Source organism: Protopterus annectens, chromosome 15.part0 (assembly GCF_019279795.1).
Source record: "Protopterus annectens isolate FY-2018-M chromosome 15.part0, PAN1.0, whole genome shotgun sequence".
Classification (NCBI taxonomy): Eukaryota; Metazoa; Chordata; order Ceratodontiformes; family Protopteridae; genus Protopterus; species Protopterus annectens.
The window spans coordinates 415,554,204-415,572,661 of record NC_056749.1 but is presented as its reverse complement, the minus strand read 5'-3'; the positions used below and the strand labels follow the sequence as shown (position 1 = coordinate 415,572,661).

Here is an 18,458-nt window from a genome sequence, read left to right as displayed (position 1 = left end):
AGGAATGGAGTATAATGATCAGCTGTAGAGCACACTGAGGAATGTGAGGATTGGAGTATAATGATCGGCTGTAGAGCAGACTGAGGGATGTGAGGATTGGTGTATAATGATTGGCTGTAGAGCAAACTGAGGGATGTGAGGACTGAAGTATAATGATCGGTTGTAGAGCACACTGAGGAATGTGAGGATTGGAGTATAATGATCGGTTGTAGAGCACACTGAGGAATGTGAGGATTGGAGTATAATGATCAGCTGTAGAGCACACTGAGGGATGTGAAAATTGGAGTATCATGATTGGCTGTAGAGCACACTGAGGAATGTGAGGATTGGAGTATAATGATCGGATGTACAGCACACTGAGGAATGTGAGGACTGGAGTATAATGATCGGCTGTAGACCACACTGAGGGATGTGAGGATTAGAGTATAATGATTGACTGTAGAGCACACAGAGGAATGTGAGGATTAGAGTACAATGATCAGCTGTAGAGCACACTAAGGAATGTGAGGATTGGAGTATAATGATCGGCTGTAGAGCACACGTAAGAATGTGAGGACTGGAGTATAATGATCGGCTGTAGAGCACACTGAGGAATGTAAATATTGGAATATAATGATTGGCTGTACAGCACACTGAGGAGTGTGAGGATTGGAGTACAATGACTGACTGTAGAGCACACTGAGGGATGTGAGGAATGCAGTATAATGACCAGCTATTGAGCACACTGACGAATGTGAGGAATGGAGTATAATGATTAGCTGTAGAGCACACTGACGAATGTGAGGACTGGAGTATAATGATCAGCTGTAGAGCACACTGATGAATGTGAGGATTGGAGTATGATGATCAGCTGTAGAGCACACTGAGGAATGTGTGGATTGGAGTACAATGATTGGCTCTGTCAGCATTCAAGGAAAAAGGGCATGAAACATATATGAAGATGGTGAAAGGCAGAAGATAGACCAAATATATGCCAGAAACAAGCTTTGTCTTAGCTGAGAAGGGGAAGTGGTGCTCAGAGTTGGGTTGGAAAGGCCAATCTCTACAACTGTATCTATAAACTAAGATAGAAGTGAAAAGGTGCTTCAAAGAAGCAGAAGGGGGATGTATGTATGCAATTGAAAGGAGGTAAAAGGGGGTATAGAATTTAGCAGAGGAACAAACAAAGGTGACAAACAGACTCCCTATTGTAATGTTGGCTCACTAAGAAATGTAAGGATTGAAGCATCATGATAGGCTGTAGAGTACACTGTGGGATGTGAAGATTTGAGTATAAATGATCGGCTGTACAACACACTGAGGAATGTGAGGATTCGAGTATAATCGGCTGCAGAGCACACTGAGGAATGCGAGTATTTGAGTATAATGATCGGCTGTAGAGCACACTGAAGAATGTGAAGATTGGTGTATAATGATCAGCTGTAGAGCACACTGAGGAATGTGAGGATTGGAGTATAATGATCAGCTGTAGAGCACACTGAGGAATGTAAGGACTGGAGTATAATGATCGGCTGTAGAGCACACTGAGGAATGTAAGGATTGGAGTACAATGATCAGTTGTAGAGCACACTGAGGAATGTGAGGATTAGAGTATAATGATCAGCTGTAGAGCACATTAAGGAATGTGTGGATTGGAGTACAATGATTGACTCTATCAGCATTCAAGGAAAAAGGGCATGAAACATATATGAAGATGGTGAAAGACAGCAGATAGACAAAATATATGCCAGAAACAAGCTTCATCTTAGCCCAGAAGGGAAAGTGGTGCTCAGAGCTGGGTTGGAAAGGCCAGTCTCTACAACTGTATCTATAAACTAAGATAGAAGTGCAAAGGTGCTTCAAAGAAACAAAAGGGGAGATGTATGTATGCAATAGAAAGGAGGTAAAAAGGGGTATAGAATTTAGAAGAGGAACAAACAAAGGTGATAAACAGACTCCCTATTGTAATGTTGGCACTCCAAATGCAGAGTGCCAACAAGCCAAACAGAAAAAAGATCAAACCTGAAGAACAATGTATCTTGAACATCATTCTTCTCTTTTAAACTGTTTTTTAATAGGAGAGCAATCCCCCCTGAACCTCCAAACTTATATATCCTAGATATGATATGAGCTTACCATACCTCAAAGAAAAAAGAATATTCCATGAAATTGCCATCTTAGTATATGTAAGTTCATTTTTTCTGCCATTCAGTCTCTGTATGTTGGGGTTTACTCTAGTGGGTTATGACATTTCAGATGATTGCCAAGTCATAGCATAACTTGGGAGTATTACTATGCAATGTAATGAGGCTGTGTAGGAAAATGGAGATGTGTAAGCAGTGATGCAAGGTCATGAAGAATACAGTCAACTAGTGTAGGTCAGCACCAGAATGGACAGAATCCTGGATGTGTGTCTAATCAGTGTAGGAGGCATAGTAAGGGATGTCCTGGTGAAGATGTCATTAGCTCATTAAGTAACAGTGATAATGTGATAATGTCATTTACACTGGGGAATAAGAATACAGAGACAAAGGTGATGGTGTGGGAATTATTTGGTGTCAGTTGTATATAAGTTAGGGAAAAGAGTCAATTATAATTTAAGGCTGTGATGGCAAACTAAGCTAATAGATGAGCTATGGGAATGGGTAAGGAATGAGGTACTCATGGTTTTGGTCAGAGATTTGAAGAAAATGCAAAAAAAGAAACTAATATTGTTGCACATGAATTTCAGGGTAGCAATTAAGGAACTAAATACAGTATGCAATAGCTGGGATAGTGTGGAGAGGTGGAAGAACTACAGTACAAGGAAGTTATTAGAAATTACAAAGGCACAGAGGGTTAAACAGGTGTAGGGTGAATGGAAGTTAATGGAAGGTCAAAGCAAAGGAAAAACAATTCTTTAGGTAAATATCAAAAAAGATAGAAATGGATCAGACTGAGTAAGGATGAACAAAAACAAGACAGAGCTCACCAAAGACTGGAAAAACAGGAAGTACCAAATTAATGCTTCACTCAAGTTTTCACAAAGAAAATCTAGACTTGGTAGAGGATAGAAGCTCGGAGTAGGGAAAGCATAGGATGGAAACTAGGAAAGATTCCGGAAGTAGAAAGCAAACTGGCTGCCAAAGGCAAGATAAAGTACTAGGACCAGATGGGCTGCCTACATGGTCATCAACAGTCTGGACAATACTGTGGCAGACACATTAATGTACCAGTGTCCATTGCAGAGTCATTTATTACACTGGTTAAATTTTCTGGGTTTCTAATACCATGATGGGAATGGATTCCATTCCTAAGTCAAAGTATGATTAAAGTTCATGAAAGTAGTATTGTTTCAATCTTTGATGTTAGGCAAAAGTTGTTACCAGCACCCACAATGTGCCCATAACTGACTCCTGCAATTCATACAATGTTACATGTATCAGTAGCATATCTAAATACCGTTGTAAATTATTTTCTATGAGACTGATTGCCCCTAATATTATTGGAATGTCCGGGTCTTCTTCTTCTACATTGGCATCATTTCTGTGTGCAAATCTTGGTATTTTATGACTTTTTCTTTCTCTGTATATAAGCAACTATAATCAGTAGGTGTAACAATTTAATTAATCAATGCTACTTTTGTTTTCTTTTCATAGGTTTGTAGTAGGCTAATGGCCAGGGAACCTTTACAAGCCTAACCCATAGAAGTGCCCTGACATCATGCTGCCCAACGTTAGTTCCCAGTGCCTTTATCAAGCAGACCCATTGGAGTGATCTCCGGGGTGAGCTTTCTGTTACCCATACACTCATCAAGATTTCTCTTGAAGAGGGACAGCAAGGTGCTCTGCTTGACATGTATGGGAAGTCTCTGGGTGAGGAACCTGTCCCTCCAGCATGTTCTGTTGATTGTGGTAATGAGGTTGAGGTCTCTGGAGTGTGAGGTGCAGAGGGTTTGGGATTTCTTTAGATGTAGCATTTCTAACAGAGCTGGGTCAGACACGGCTTTGTAAGTCAGGCAAAGATCGCCTCTAAGTAGGTGATATGAGACAGAGAATAGCTGGAATCTTTTGAGTCTGTCCATGTAGGACATGTGTTTAATGCCTAGGATCCTCTTTGTGAGGTACTTCTTTGGCCTCTCCAGCTGTTGCAGGTGTCTACTGAGGTACATGCCAAATGGGGCATTATACTCAATGAATGGTCTAATGAGGGAAGTGTAGAGAGAGATGATGATCTCTTTCTTCCTGGATGCAAAACCCTTGATATTGAGATGTGCCACATAGAAGGACTTTCTGACCACAGTGGCAATGTGGTGGTCAAAGGAGAGGTTGTGTCAACCTACATCCCCAGATCTCTTATAACACCTTCAGAGTTCAGTGGACTCCCATCGATGTGGTAATTAGTGGGAACTGAGTTTTTACTAAAGGGGATGATGACCCATTTTTTTAGCATTAAGCTTAAGGCCATGGTTTCGACACCAGTCATTGGTCTCAGTGAGGCCTTTCTGTAGGATGTCGGCATCACTTGGGGAGTTAATAATGGCTACTGTATCTGGTTTTCTCACATGTTTTTGAACTGTTGGTAATGGGTAATCTCATGTGATATAAACCATCATTTTCTGTAATACTTTGTGGTTCATATTTCCAGTGCTTCTCAGCTACTTCAATACTATAATAAACTGTGGTTATAAGGTAATGTTCTGCATCTTTTTCTTAGTTTGTTTTACGTTTATAGTGTTTTTGCATTTTTTGGTTAATATTATAATCTTTGCAAAATCTCCAGTGCAACAGTCCTGCCACATTATTATGCCTTTCAGTATACAATCCCTCTATTATTAGAGTATCACACCCAGCAACAAGATGAGCGCTCCAGTTCTTTTTTACAGATCCTGCATTTGTCTGTTTCTCCCATATGTTCAATGAACTTTGTAAACCAACATGTACATAGTCCACTGTCCTAGGCTGCCAATTTGAATCTTTCATCTTTTAGTTTAAGTTCACCTCTCCTTAACCATTCATGTGTCAGATATTGATCAACATGAGGTTGTTCCAGGAGTTTTCAGTACTTGCAACTGTATTTATGCCTTTTCCACATTTCTTGCCTTCTCATCTGATCCTTCTTCTCATATTCTTTCTTTTGTTTTTTGATACATTCAGTTGCTGCCTGATTTTTATCTGCTTCTGGTTTGATTTATATTCCCATTTCATACCAATATGCTAATGCTAAATTAAACAGACTTGTTCTCTTTATTGATTTAAAACTTTCAATATGTTTCGATCTCATGAGGTCAGCAGATATCTATGCAGTCCTATAATTGCAGATCTGTAGTTTCAAGGAGGCCCATACCTCCTTCAGAAGGAGAAATATATAATCTTGACATACATTGATTTTTATATATCATTTGATAAGCATGAAGCATTTTTCTTGGTTTCCTGTCCAACTGATCCAGTGCTTTGTGGTGCCAGTCAGTCACCCCAAAACTGTAAGTTAGAACAGGAAGAGCAAATAGGTTTATAGCCTGGACTTTGCTCCTAGATGTCAGTGCTGTTTTCACCATTAATGTTAGTGCTCTGAAATATTCCTTACTGAGTTTTCTTCACATCTATGTTTTACTGTCAATCCTTCATGAATTCCCATGTACATATACACTCCTTGTTCAAGTTCCTTTATATCACATTCCTGTCCCAGACTGATATTTTCTCGTGCTGCAGCTTTCCTGCTTTAAATGTTGCTTTTGCACATTTATCAAGAACAAATGACATTCTTATATCATCTGAGAAAGTTCTAACCACTTTCATTTGTGCTTTCAGCTCCTCATCTGATGAAATATACAGTTTTAAATCATTCACTTTGTTTTCTGGGAGCCAAAGTGTAACCGTGACCTAATCTACTATGTAGATAGCTTAAGGGGTTAAGGGCAAGACAAAAGAGCAGCAATGACAGAGTCACCCTGGAATATCCCCCATTAAATTTTTATCTCTGGAATAATAATTTGTCCTTTATTATAGCTTAGCTGCAAAGTGAGTTGCCACTGTTTCATGGTCACTGTAATGTAACTGATTAATGTAGGGTGTAACTTATACATCTGTAAGTACTCCTTTACCCATGAATGTGGGATGCTGTCAAATGCTGTTTTGTAATCTGTCCATGCCATACTTAGATTCTTCTCCTTTTTACAATTCTCCATTACAATTTTATTTAACAATAAATGATCCTTTGTTCCATATCAGTTTCTTTTGTTACCCTTTTGTTCAACAGCCATGACTGAGTTTTCTTCTAAATGACTATAAACTCTGTCAACATCAGTTCCAGTGTATAATTTATACATCATCGAAAGGCAAGTAATTGGACTCTAGTTTCTAGAATAGCTCAAAGGCAGTGGAAGCTGTTAAAGACTGGGGGTGGGGGTGGGGTGAGGAGGTGCTTAGTGATCTAAAAAGGGCAATTTTATATAACTATTTACTACCACAACATAGGTTTGTTTGGAAGACATTTTAAGCTTAGCCAATTCCTTTTGGTGCTTGAATTAACATTTTCTGATTGGTCTTACCCATCCCATGGCTGATAATTGTATATTAGCCCTAGTGAGAATAACTGTGATCATACCATAGGTAATTTGAGGGGATCCACGTAAGGGATGCAGCATTTAGGAACTGCCTCTATCCATTAGTGGCATGATGATGATGTAAGATGTTAGAAAAATATGACTATGGAAGAAAATGGGTAGAAATTGTCCCTAAACCCACAAAAAGTATATTCAAAAGTTCTTTTTACAAAGCACCTCCAATGCAGTAATGGAACACTTGAAGGCAAACAACAAACTAAAAGCCTTTCCCTTACCATGAGTGTTGACTCTGGCAGCAAATTAAAAGCAAAAAGAAAATGCCAGCCCAAAGTGGTGTGCATAAAACAAATTTATTGTGACATATACAGACCGGTTTTGACTGAAATTACCAAGCCTTCTTCAGTGTAACAAAAACTTCCACAGATAGCCACATGTTATATACACAACAGTAAATTGGTAAACCAAGATGACTGGTCATAATTGCTCATTAAGCCCAGGAGGGAATAATCCCTCCAATTTAATAATCCACTTTTTTCTTTCATGTTTAATATATTGTGCCAACCATCTTTGTTATTTTTCTTTCCAGTGACTCTATCAATAACAGTAAACCTAAAATTGGCATTTCGATTTCCCTTTTTGGTGCTGTGCCCTTGCCATACCTGCTGAGCTTTGTTACTTCATCAGCAAACTAAAACCCTTTCCGTGGGTGTTGACTCTGGCATCACTAGATAAGATAATGTTGGGAGATCACATAGGCTATACTCTGGTGGTATTCTAATTCACCACTCAAATTCAGGGTAGCACACATGGAAGATTGTTTTTTAATCCTGTCAACATAAATGGTATAAGGCAATTCCTGTCAACAGTTTACGTTACCCTGTTGATGTATCCAGTAAATAGAAATCGGTGTACTGCCTCAGTTCTGAAAAACTAAGCAGCACAGAATAGATTAACGTGTAGATCACAAAATAAATTATTAACAGAGAATAAGCATATACAAAACATTGAATGTTTAACTTTGCACCACCCCTGCCCTTCTAAATCACAAGTCTATAATAAAGTTGTAAGAATGCCTAAAAATAAATCACACCTATTTCATCTATAACATTATCTGATCTACCATGTATAAAACAGAGCCACTGTAGAACCACATGTATTTGCAACTCTTGACCTCAGAGAGAATTATTTATTTGTTAACTGGGCAAGTGACGAATTGCTTCATATTCCCATTTCAGCCATGAACAACTTCAGCAAGAGTAAATGCAATATGCTCAAACAGTTTAGAGTAGCCAATCAATCTGCATGTTTTTAGAAGTGTGAGGACATTACAGTACCAAAAGGAAACATATACAAACATATACAGACAATATGCAAACTCAGGGTTTTCGAAGTAAAGCCTGTAAATGAAGAAGACTCATATTTCAGTTAAAAAATGTACTGACAGCAAAACATTTTTAATATATGTTATGTAAACGTTTAAAGTACAGTGAATGTAACAAGATTTCAGCCCTCACTTAGAAAAAGAAACACTTTAATAAGCTGAAACAAGGATGAATCCGATCAAGGCATAGATAGGCCCTGATTCAGGATGTCCTTTATTATTACTTCAAAAGGCAGTTGGTAAAACACGTGAAATGCATCGTCGATCCCAATATGGGCAAAATGACTTCCGTTAATACCAAAGTGCAAATGTCTTCAACGTCAAATTCCTCATAAGCGAACGGCAAAACCTCGCCCCTTTTTGACCCATGGTAGCACTGGTGTGGAGGTGTGGCGCGGCCGGAAATTCAACATATTTTCAACATTTAAAATTGTTTGCAGTTTTGGTTCACTTAAATGAGTCGATTAAGTGGCTGGTCGATCATGTGTGATCGACAATATAAAGGTAAACCAAAATGCAGTTCAGGTGCATTTTGTTTAATACCATGCAAAGGACAGATAATAAACAAACTGCATAATGGAATTAAGAAAAATCATTGATTTCAACACAGACATTACTGAAACCAACCACATGTGATGCAAATTTACTGTAACTACTGCAGGTATATCCTATTTCTGAGTCTTCAGACTGAACTAATGACAAGCAACATTATCTGCCACATCTTTTCCATCACTTTAGATAGCTCAGCAAGCCACAAACCAGGGCAGGCACAAAGGTTAGTTAAGAAAGAAAGAAACAGTACTCAGTGACTCATACTGCTGCACTGAAGTCCTCATCTGCCGCCTTAGTTGTCCTACAAAAAGCCACAATTACCATTAAAACCAGACTCCATCTGCAACCAGTCCTGTAGGCTACCTCTAGAACCATGATGGAGCTTCCACAGTGATGGTAGGGCAACTCTGGAATCTTAGGAGCAGGCTACTTCAGAACAAACCCAACCACACTCCCAGAGAACATGGAGGCTATTTGGTTAGGAGAGTCTGTAAATCTGCAGGTGGAAGCCTTCCTCTTATCAATCTAAGCTGATTATGCCTATGTTCTCAGCCTCAACTCCTTGGTACCCCAAGCAAAGAAGGCAGTCTGTGGCATGAAAGAAGCACCCTTAATTGTTGGGAAACTAGTCCATTAACACACCAAGCCCCGGATCATCACCTGACCCATTTTTCTTAATTGTCAGCTTTACTTACAGTCATTTGCACAGAGTTCCTGCAAGCATGCCAAATCACCCCTGCACTAATTATTTGAGCTATTCATGTGCAAACTTCGCTGCTCAGATCTTTGTGGTCTCCTTGTGTTGTTTCTTTGGGACCGGACTCTGTGTATGAAGAAAGCACTTTCATGAAAGCTTTGAGGCTGAAGTTAGTTGCCCTAAAAGGAGCATGCCATGCAGGATTGCTTTTTGTATGCTATGCTCCAAAGCGAGTGCAGAGGTAGCAAGTACCCTGCAGTGTTTCTCTCTCCCCACGAGCAGGCTTCATTAGTGTGCGCTATAAGGAATATAGTTTTCTGCGCACTTCTGTGTTTAAATTTGCTTCACACTGATTAGTATGCAACACAAGTATAAGTCTTCCATTGGGTCCTTAAACTCCATGTCATTACAGGAAAAGTGGGGGAGGGTGTCCACTCCCCTTCGCTCTATGGTTCCGGCGCCTATGGGATAGATTGCAGGTTGACTCTTAAGAATGAGTATCATGTTTCCTTTTGTTAACCAAGTTGATGTCTGTCTGTTTGGAATGTGCATATATGTAGTTCTTTCTCAGGCCTAAATCTTTGTGTAAAGATGTTAATAGTTTTAGCCAGAAGTTGGGTACTGAATCTGGGCCTGGGGTTTTGTTTCAATTGTGTATCTGAACTTCTTACTGTTTCTTTGACTTCTTCTATCCATTCAGCATCTTTGTTGTGTTCCACAGGATCTTCATGTTGTTTCCCATGTTCTCTGTAACACTTTTTTGGGTAATCAATGAAGTGCTCATTTTGTACTTTTCCTTTATATTTATCTGCATATCTTCTAAATTTGTCTACCTATGCTGCAATCTTTAGCTTATTATTTGCAAAAGAGTATGACAGATCGTGGCCTTTTCCAATATTGCACATTGCTTTTATTATTCCTCTCTTTCTTAGTATTATTGTTGACCTGTTCCCTGCTCTATGCTCTTCTAACAGTGACAGTTCTTGTCTTAATTGCTTCATAGTTTTCTCTATTCAGAACTTTCATGATGGCATTTGATTTCTTCCCTTCCTTTTCCTTATTGCCATTTTTGTGGCAAGACTGTATCAGTAATTAATTTAGCTGTGCAGTAATATATCCTCTTTACTTCTGTTATACCACATGCATTTCTATTAATAATTTTGATTACTGTATTCATTTGTTTTATTAGATGTCTAACTTTTTTGATTTATTGACTTTCTGTGATCTATTTCTTTCATTGATCTTAATATGCCTACCCATCTCTATTAAATCAATCAACTGTTCCATTACATCATTTCTTATAAATTAAAGGCACATTACTTGTTCTATCTTTCCTGTGGGCATTCTACAGAAAGTTCCAGAACATCTCCCTGTGACATATTCTCTTCAGCTGTATCTGCGTCATCTGTTGATCTTTCATATGGGAACTCATTAGCCTATTATTCCACAACACTGACTGTGTCAGAGTTGCCACTGTTTCCCACTCCTTCTCTTACTGTGCACTTCCAACTGAACTTCTGTACTGGTTTCCTACTGAAGGCTCCAGAGTATCTTCACGTGGCAAGTGATGAGATGCTTCTCATTCCAACTGTTTCTCCTTAATTTAGGGACAGATTTTTCCATCATGCTGTCACGTTACCAGAGTTGGACTTTCTACACTAAATCCTATACTTCCCAGGTAATTCACAACTTCAGTTTCTATTTCTTTAACTTCTCCATTACTAATCCTCTTTTCTATGTTCCCCCCTTGTTTTCTTATTTTTTGTATTGTAAAATTTTCCATATCTGGATGCCTTTGCCTGTATTTCTCTTGAAATATCTCTGGTGTTGCTTTTTTTTATACTGATTAGTTTTGCTTTCCCCTTTGCATAAATATTGCACAATAATAAATCTCTTTTTCTTCCCCATGTCCACATTTCTTCTTCAGATGTCTATCCCTCCACCTGTTTCTCCTTACTTTGGAGACTTGTTCTTCCATCATGCTGTGACATAACCTGTGTTAAACTTTCAATACAAAATCCTTCAGTTCACAACCACTCCATAACTTCAGCTTCTATTTGTTTAACTTCTTCTTTACTAATCTTCTGTTCTACATTCCCTTTTTGTCATCTTATTTTTAAAGTGAAATTTTTCATTTCTGGGTGCCTTTGCCCTATATTTCTCTTCAAATATCTTTGGAGCTGATTTTATTGTACCAATTAGTTTGGCTTTCTCCTTTGTATAAATATTGCACCATATCAGATCTTTCTTTCTTTACCGTGTCCATTATACCTTTTAAAAATCTCCAGGTTTTGTTTTTTATATTTTCACCCATCCTCAGTTGCTTCTTTCAAATGGCCAGAATTTCTTGGTCTGTATAATGCTTTTCACGGATCTGTTGTATTAATGAACACAAATTTGCATTTGAAGCTTTAAACAGATTTTTCTTGTCCATATGTTTTTCTTTCCTCCAATTTCTCTCTCAGTCTTTTTGAATACATTGTATCTGAAAGCTCTGGGCTTCTTGCATAATAGTAACAATACATAAATTCTTTCTTATCCTCAATAGTCCACTCTATCAGCTTCATGGCTCTTATTTGGCCTGTCAGTTTTTTGTGGACTACTGCTTTCTTCTACAACAAGGGGTCATACTTCCCCCGAGCCTGGTCTAACCCCATTATAAGAATGCTTTATCTTGAGGATTTTACACTCTCATGTTTTTCAGTCCTGGCACCAGTGCACATACCAGGACTTGGCACGTTTTTATCCTGAGACTTGTGCACCCAGTTCTCTTTTTGCTTTTTTAACCTACTTCTGTCCATGATATATACTATATAAGATATAGTCTGCATATCAGTGTCATCTTGGTAAGATTTTCTGAAAACAGGTCCACCTTATGAAGGTAGTCACCAAGATTTGAGGATGAATTCATCTCCAGCAATACTTTTTGCTTGGTGATTTATCATCTGTCTATTCTTAACAATTATAATTAATCAAGTATAAGTAACATACATATACAGTTAATGCAATTACATCCCAATGGACAGAAACCATGTCTAACAATACAAATAAAGCAGCATTGTAACATAATATATTCTTCTGAGATACACTAATTGTAATTATTTTAAAATTACAGTATTAATTTTGTTGATCTAGTTGGGACAGATCTACCAGCACTGTCTGATTCTTATCTTTATCACAAACTGCAAGGTAAAAAACCTAACCACATTATCAAACCACACTCTGAAGTAAAAACGTTTCCAATCTTACCTTCAGCTGCACACATATCACATAACAGTCTTTACTTACACCTGATACTACATTCAAACACACAAATTCCACTTTTACTATTTTTAAACCCACTATCACAGTTGACATGCTTCACCTAACTTCCTAGCCTCTTTACTCTTAATTCTCAACCTCACTACAGCTACATCCTCACATACCCCCACACACCAATACACATCAACAACCTCCTCTAACCCTGTCCCCAATAAACAACACACCTTCTCACATATCTCCTCCCAGCTTTTTCCCATACCCTCCCATTTTATTCAAACCACAAACTGGCCTCCTCACCTCCTATGAAACCACACTTTACACCAGTACTCTCACCAAGGAATAAAAAAAAAAAAAACTTCCCATGGTATGCATTCCTCATTACCTATCTACTAAAATGTGGAGAACCTAACCCTGGCCCACCCCCCCACCCCCAATCCTAACCACAAGAGTAACTCCAAAGATTTAAACATACTTACATTTAACCTTAGAAGTATATGTAATAAAATATCCCCACTGCATGCCTGGATTGATCAGAATAAACCTGACATACTAGCCCTTACTGAAACATGGCTACATCCCAATTTAAAAGACTCAGAATTAATGCCTCCAAACTTAGGAATAACCAGAAGAGCTAGTTCTAAAAAAAAAAAAAAAAAAGGGGGGGGTGGGAATAGCACTTCTATATCCCTCTACACTCAACATCACATCTTATACCAGTAGTATACCCATCTTTTCCAATGCTGAGGTACTAATCTCCTTTTTGAACCTCAACATATCAAAAAGAATTTGTATAATAGTAATATATATCCCACCAGGTAACATTATACCAGTGTTGGAAAATATTTTATCCTGGACATGCCAAACAATAATCAAAGGAGACGTAAATATAGACTGGAAAACCATAGCTTCTGACTCCCCCACAAATAGTATAAATCTGTATGTTTTTTCAAAGCTTATCAATGCTCAAACAAGATACAGCAAAGATCTTGCCTGCCAATCCACCTTAGACTGGATTCTAGTATCCCACCCTGCTAATTACCCCTCTTCTGGTACACTGCCTAGCTCCCTGAGCAATCATCTACCAGCTTACTCCCTTAGAACAAACTCCCAGCAACTAAGAGTACACACTGTAAAGTCAGTTAGGAACTCAATTCATTTTTGTCAGCATAAATTCAACAATCTCCTACAGGAAATAAACTGGACACCCCTTAAACAACCACCCTTTAATGATGCTGTACTATACTTTAACACCTTCCTTCACATACCTAATACCCTAACTCCCATTCATATAAAAAGAATCAAAAAGAACTCAGCACCATGGCTCTCTAATGAATGTAAACACCTGATGAAACAAAGTGATCTAGCCTGCTCAACATGGAAACAAAACAAAAATGAAAAAAATCATGTTAATTTCAAAACACTATGTAACAAAGTGACAAAACTAATCAAAAGAGATAAGAAGTTATATTATTCCCAGCTTCAATTCCAGCATAAAATCAACCCCAGTAAATGTTGGCACTCCATATCTTCTCTATTTAACCCTGGAAGAAATGGAGAGCACATCCTATCACCTGATACCCCTCCATCACAAATAGCCGAAAACTTTAACAAGTATTTCATAAAATCAGTTTCAGACCTACTAACACCCCTAATGCTGGACCCCCCACCCTTCAACCTATTCAGACACCAACTCCAGGCCATCAACTACTTCTAACCCTGTTGTTACTAACCCCATACTCAACAAAATGTCATACAAACCCCATTCGCATTTCAGCCCATACCCACTGACACCATTAAGAAACTGCTACGAAAACTAAAACCCTGCTCTACTTCAGCTGACAATCTCCCCCATACTACTTCAAACTGGCTGCCAACTCAGTCGCCCACCTAATCAGTATCCTTAGAAATAGGTCTTTATCTGAATGAGAAGTACCTACCATATGGAAACAATCTCACATCACCTCCATCCACAAAGAACCCAACACTTTTGATCCATCCAATTTCCATCCAATATCCATCTTGTCACCCATATCCAACATTTTCGAGAGAGGTAGCCATCAGCAGGTAATGCAATATCTATTGCAAAACAATCTTTTAACCAAAACCCAACATGGCTTCCGACCTAGCCACAGCACAGCTACAGCCCTATTATCTTTTACAGACACCATGAACAATACCAGAGATGCAGGATGCTATACAACCTCAGTATTCCTTAATCTCTCCAAGGCCTTTGACACAGTGTCTCACCCCTTACTTTTCAACACACTGTCTAACTTAGGTTTCTCACATAACACAGTAAAATGGTGTCAGAGCTACCTCAAGGATCGTAAACAAGCAGTCAAATGGTCCAACAAACTCTCACCCTTTCTCCACACCCTACTGGAGTCCCCCAAGGCTCCATCCTAGGACCCCTACTCTTCAACATTTTCACTGCCTCTCACCCTGGGACCCTCATTAAATATGCTAATTATTCTACCATAATCTGCACTGCTCAATCACTACCAGAACTACTCTCAAAAACTCAAAAGTCCTTTACAGCAGTTGAATCCTGGCTAAGAAATGCCCAACTCTTTCTTAACCCAAAGAAGACAAAACTAGTACTCTTTCATCCCAAAAACACTTCCCTTGTCACTGATCATTTCAACATCCTTGCATCTGACAACACTGCCATAGAAATAGTGCAGGAAACCAAACTTCTAGGTGTTATCATTGACAATAAACCTTCATTTGACCCCCATATACAGCAAAATATAAAGAAAACTCATCAAAAACTGGGACTCTTATACAGAAACAATTTTTTTTTACTGCAACAACCAAAACTACCCTTGCAAAAGCATTTTTACTTCCCTCTTTCTTTATGGTGCCCCTCTCTTAACTAACTTACAAAATTCTACCCTAAGCAAGTTGGAACAGTGCTGCAACAAAGTTGCAAAGTTTGCCACAAACTGTAAATGTCACATACACCACTGTAAACCACTCCTAGAATTAAACTGGCTTGAACTACCCCACCAACTTGCCTTTATTCAGCTATCCACCTTGCACAACCTTATTTTCAAGCCTACTGCCTGCCCTGCACTAGCCAATCTAGTCGCACCTTACACACCAAATTGATCCCTACGATCAGAAGACAAAAATCCCTTAGCTATCGCCAAACCCACAAGAAAACATGGTCACTCTCTGTATTCATATTCTGTCTCTATACATTTGAATTCACTACCTTTAGCTACCAGGTTTATTTCTGGCCTAACCCATTTCAAAGCCTTTTTAAAAAATCTTCTCAAAAATACATGGCTCTGCTCTTGCATAAAGTATGCCTAATGCTCAGCTCTTCCTCTTCTCTCACATTTCAATCCCTCACAGACTGCAAGATCCTAAAGCTCTTCTAATGTAATCTTTATTGTACTGGATTATACTGTATTTGTATTGTACTGTATGTGAAGCTTTTCTCCCCGGGCCTCTGCTGAAAACAGGTTCTGTAGACCCAGTCAAACCCCCCGGTAAAGAAATGTCAAATAAATAATAAATTGCGCCTTCAACTGCTTACTGCTACAGCAGTGTTGTGTTTATTATGTTAATGTTACACTATTCCCACTTTAGTTCTCTTCCAGTCTGTCAGCCTTAGGACATTCAAATACCACTGTTTTCTATTACTTTAGTATTAGTACCAGTCTGTCAGCCTTAGGACATTCAAATACCACTGTTTTCTATTACTTTAGTATTAGTACCAGCACTGTTGTTTATACTGAGTTTCCTACACAAAGCACAGCATTACTTTTCTCAGTTATCTTTAAATAGTCTTTTAGTAAACTGGCAAGTATGCAGAGGTCTTAACTTAAAGGAGTTTATATAAAAATATCAATAAGGTTTTATCAAGGTGTGAACTTACTGAATACCAAAGAAAAATGGTTAAATTAGTATCAGTTGCTGGAAGAAGTAGTAGTTTGCTTAACTACATCTCTGTTTTCTTCCTTTCTGCAGATATTATCCACATCTGATCTCTGAAAAGGATCTCATGCCAATGAAGAGTGATTCTGTGAAGCGTGAATGCAACAGGTCTTAGGTTCTCACACCCTCTATAATTTTGGATACCTATACTGCAGCTTTCTTGGTAGACAGTAACTATGAAAAGCAGACATGCAAGTTTCTATTATGGAACTACAGAAAGAAATAACCATCAATGATTCTAATACGACTTCATGGCAAAGGATCTTGAAATATTAGGCACAGCTAATACATGGAGCTCAGTTGAAACATTATCCCAGTTTGGGAACTTATAAGGAAAGTGGCTCTTTGTGTGCAAATGTTTTTTTATTCCCATATGTAATTTACTGAGAAAAACAGATTGAATGAGAAAGACTTGACATAGATAATATGACAGATTAAGAACTACAACGCTGTTCATTCCAAGCCTTTTTTCATATCAAAGAATCGGATTTATCTTTCAGCAATGAGTTATGCACATAGAACTTAATAAAACTAAGAAAAACTTCTACATCTGAAAACAATGCCAACACCCACAGATGACTGCCAACTACATAAAGACTTCTACAACAATCTGTATGCAATTACCTATACAATCATACTAGTTCCTGGCTTAATAGGGAATGTTTTAGCACTATGGGTATTTCGCTGTTATATCAGAGAGACAAAAAAAGCTGTCATATTTATGATTAACTTAGCTGTTGCAGACCTCTTGCAAGTTTTGTCTCTACCACTAAGGATTTTTTACTACTTGCACAAATCCTGGCCATTTGGAAAGGTACTGTGCATGTTTTGCTTTTACCTAAAATATGTTAACATGTACGCAAGCATATACTTTCTCGTCTGCATCAGTATAAGACGATATTTATTCCTAATGCACCCATTTAAATACAATGATTACAAACGAAAGTGGGATATCTATGCAAGTATTGTAGGGTGGCTGATTGTCTGCATCTGCTGTTTACCTTTCCCACTTCTTAGAGATGCAGGCAACCCAGAAATTGATAAATGCTTTGTGGACCTCCCAATGGCGCAGAATCTTGGCAATTCTGTAGTCATCACAATGGTCACTCTTGCAGAAATTACAGGGTTTGTACTACCACTTTTAATTGTGTTTTTCTGCTCATGGAAAACTTCCCTGACATTAAAAGAAACAAACACACTAGTGAATGACAATGGAGAAAAAAGAAAAGCTTTCAAAATGATTTTAACTTGTGCAATAGTTTTCTTGGTGTGCTTTGGGCCTTATCATTTAAGCTTTCCTTTAGACTTCTTGGCAAAGGCAAACAAACTTAGCTGTAACAGCAAAAAGGCTGCATCCATATTTCACCCAGTGGCCATTTGTTTGGCCAGCTTAAACTCCTGTGTGGACCCAGTCATATATTACTTTACTACAGATGAGTTCAAAAGGAGATTGTCAAGGCAAGACTTACAAGAAAGTATTCAGCTTCAAACTAAAATCTATTCATCGAGCCAGTCCAGGAGTGAATGCCAAGGCTGAATATACTGTGTATAAAAGCATGTTTTAATGTATTCCAGATTTGTACCTATACATTTATTATGTGATAATGAAGCTAATGCTAAATGTAATGTATTACCTACTGATGAAGCACATGTTGTTTAAAAGTATGATAATACAATGTAGCTAACCTGTTTCTTGTCTCCATGAGATGATTTGAAGCCATGTTTAAATATTTTCATCATATTAGAAAAGAACCATGCTTTGAGCTTTACAGAACTAGCTAGCACAAATATGAATTACTTTATTTAATGTGTACTAACCATAGCCTTCTCCCTTCAAATGAATTCTTAACTACCAGCAATCACTCTCAAAATGCAGTCAAGTCTATGTCTTGTGTAGATGAAAGCACTAAATAGTTATTAATAATACAGTTAGCAGGGGATACTACAAGGCACTGAGACATTACACATTTGTTTGATTAACCAAAGTGGTTTAAGTAACTTTTACTAAGAAACATTTTTTCATGCAGAGTCCATCAATAAACACAAACTAACTCAAAATTTCCCCAAGATATTTTGCAAACTTATGATCCATTGGTAAC

General features: G+C 38.1%; 1 protein-coding gene across 1 annotated transcript in view; it reads left to right on the top strand.

Moving 5' to 3' along the window:
* Nucleotides 1-18,050, top strand: part of GPR174 (G protein-coupled receptor 174) — a 331,126-nt gene extending 313,076 nt beyond the window's left edge. The window contains exon 3 of the mRNA XM_044057150.1: nucleotides 16,393-18,050. Within this exon, the coding sequence (XP_043913085.1) occupies nucleotides 16,919-17,896 (978 nt within the window). The 5' untranslated portion in view covers nucleotides 16,393-16,918 and the 3' untranslated portion in view covers nucleotides 17,897-18,050. The remainder of the gene's footprint in view (nucleotides 1-16,392) is intronic.
* The last annotated feature ends 408 nt before the right edge of the window (nucleotides 18,051-18,458 follow it).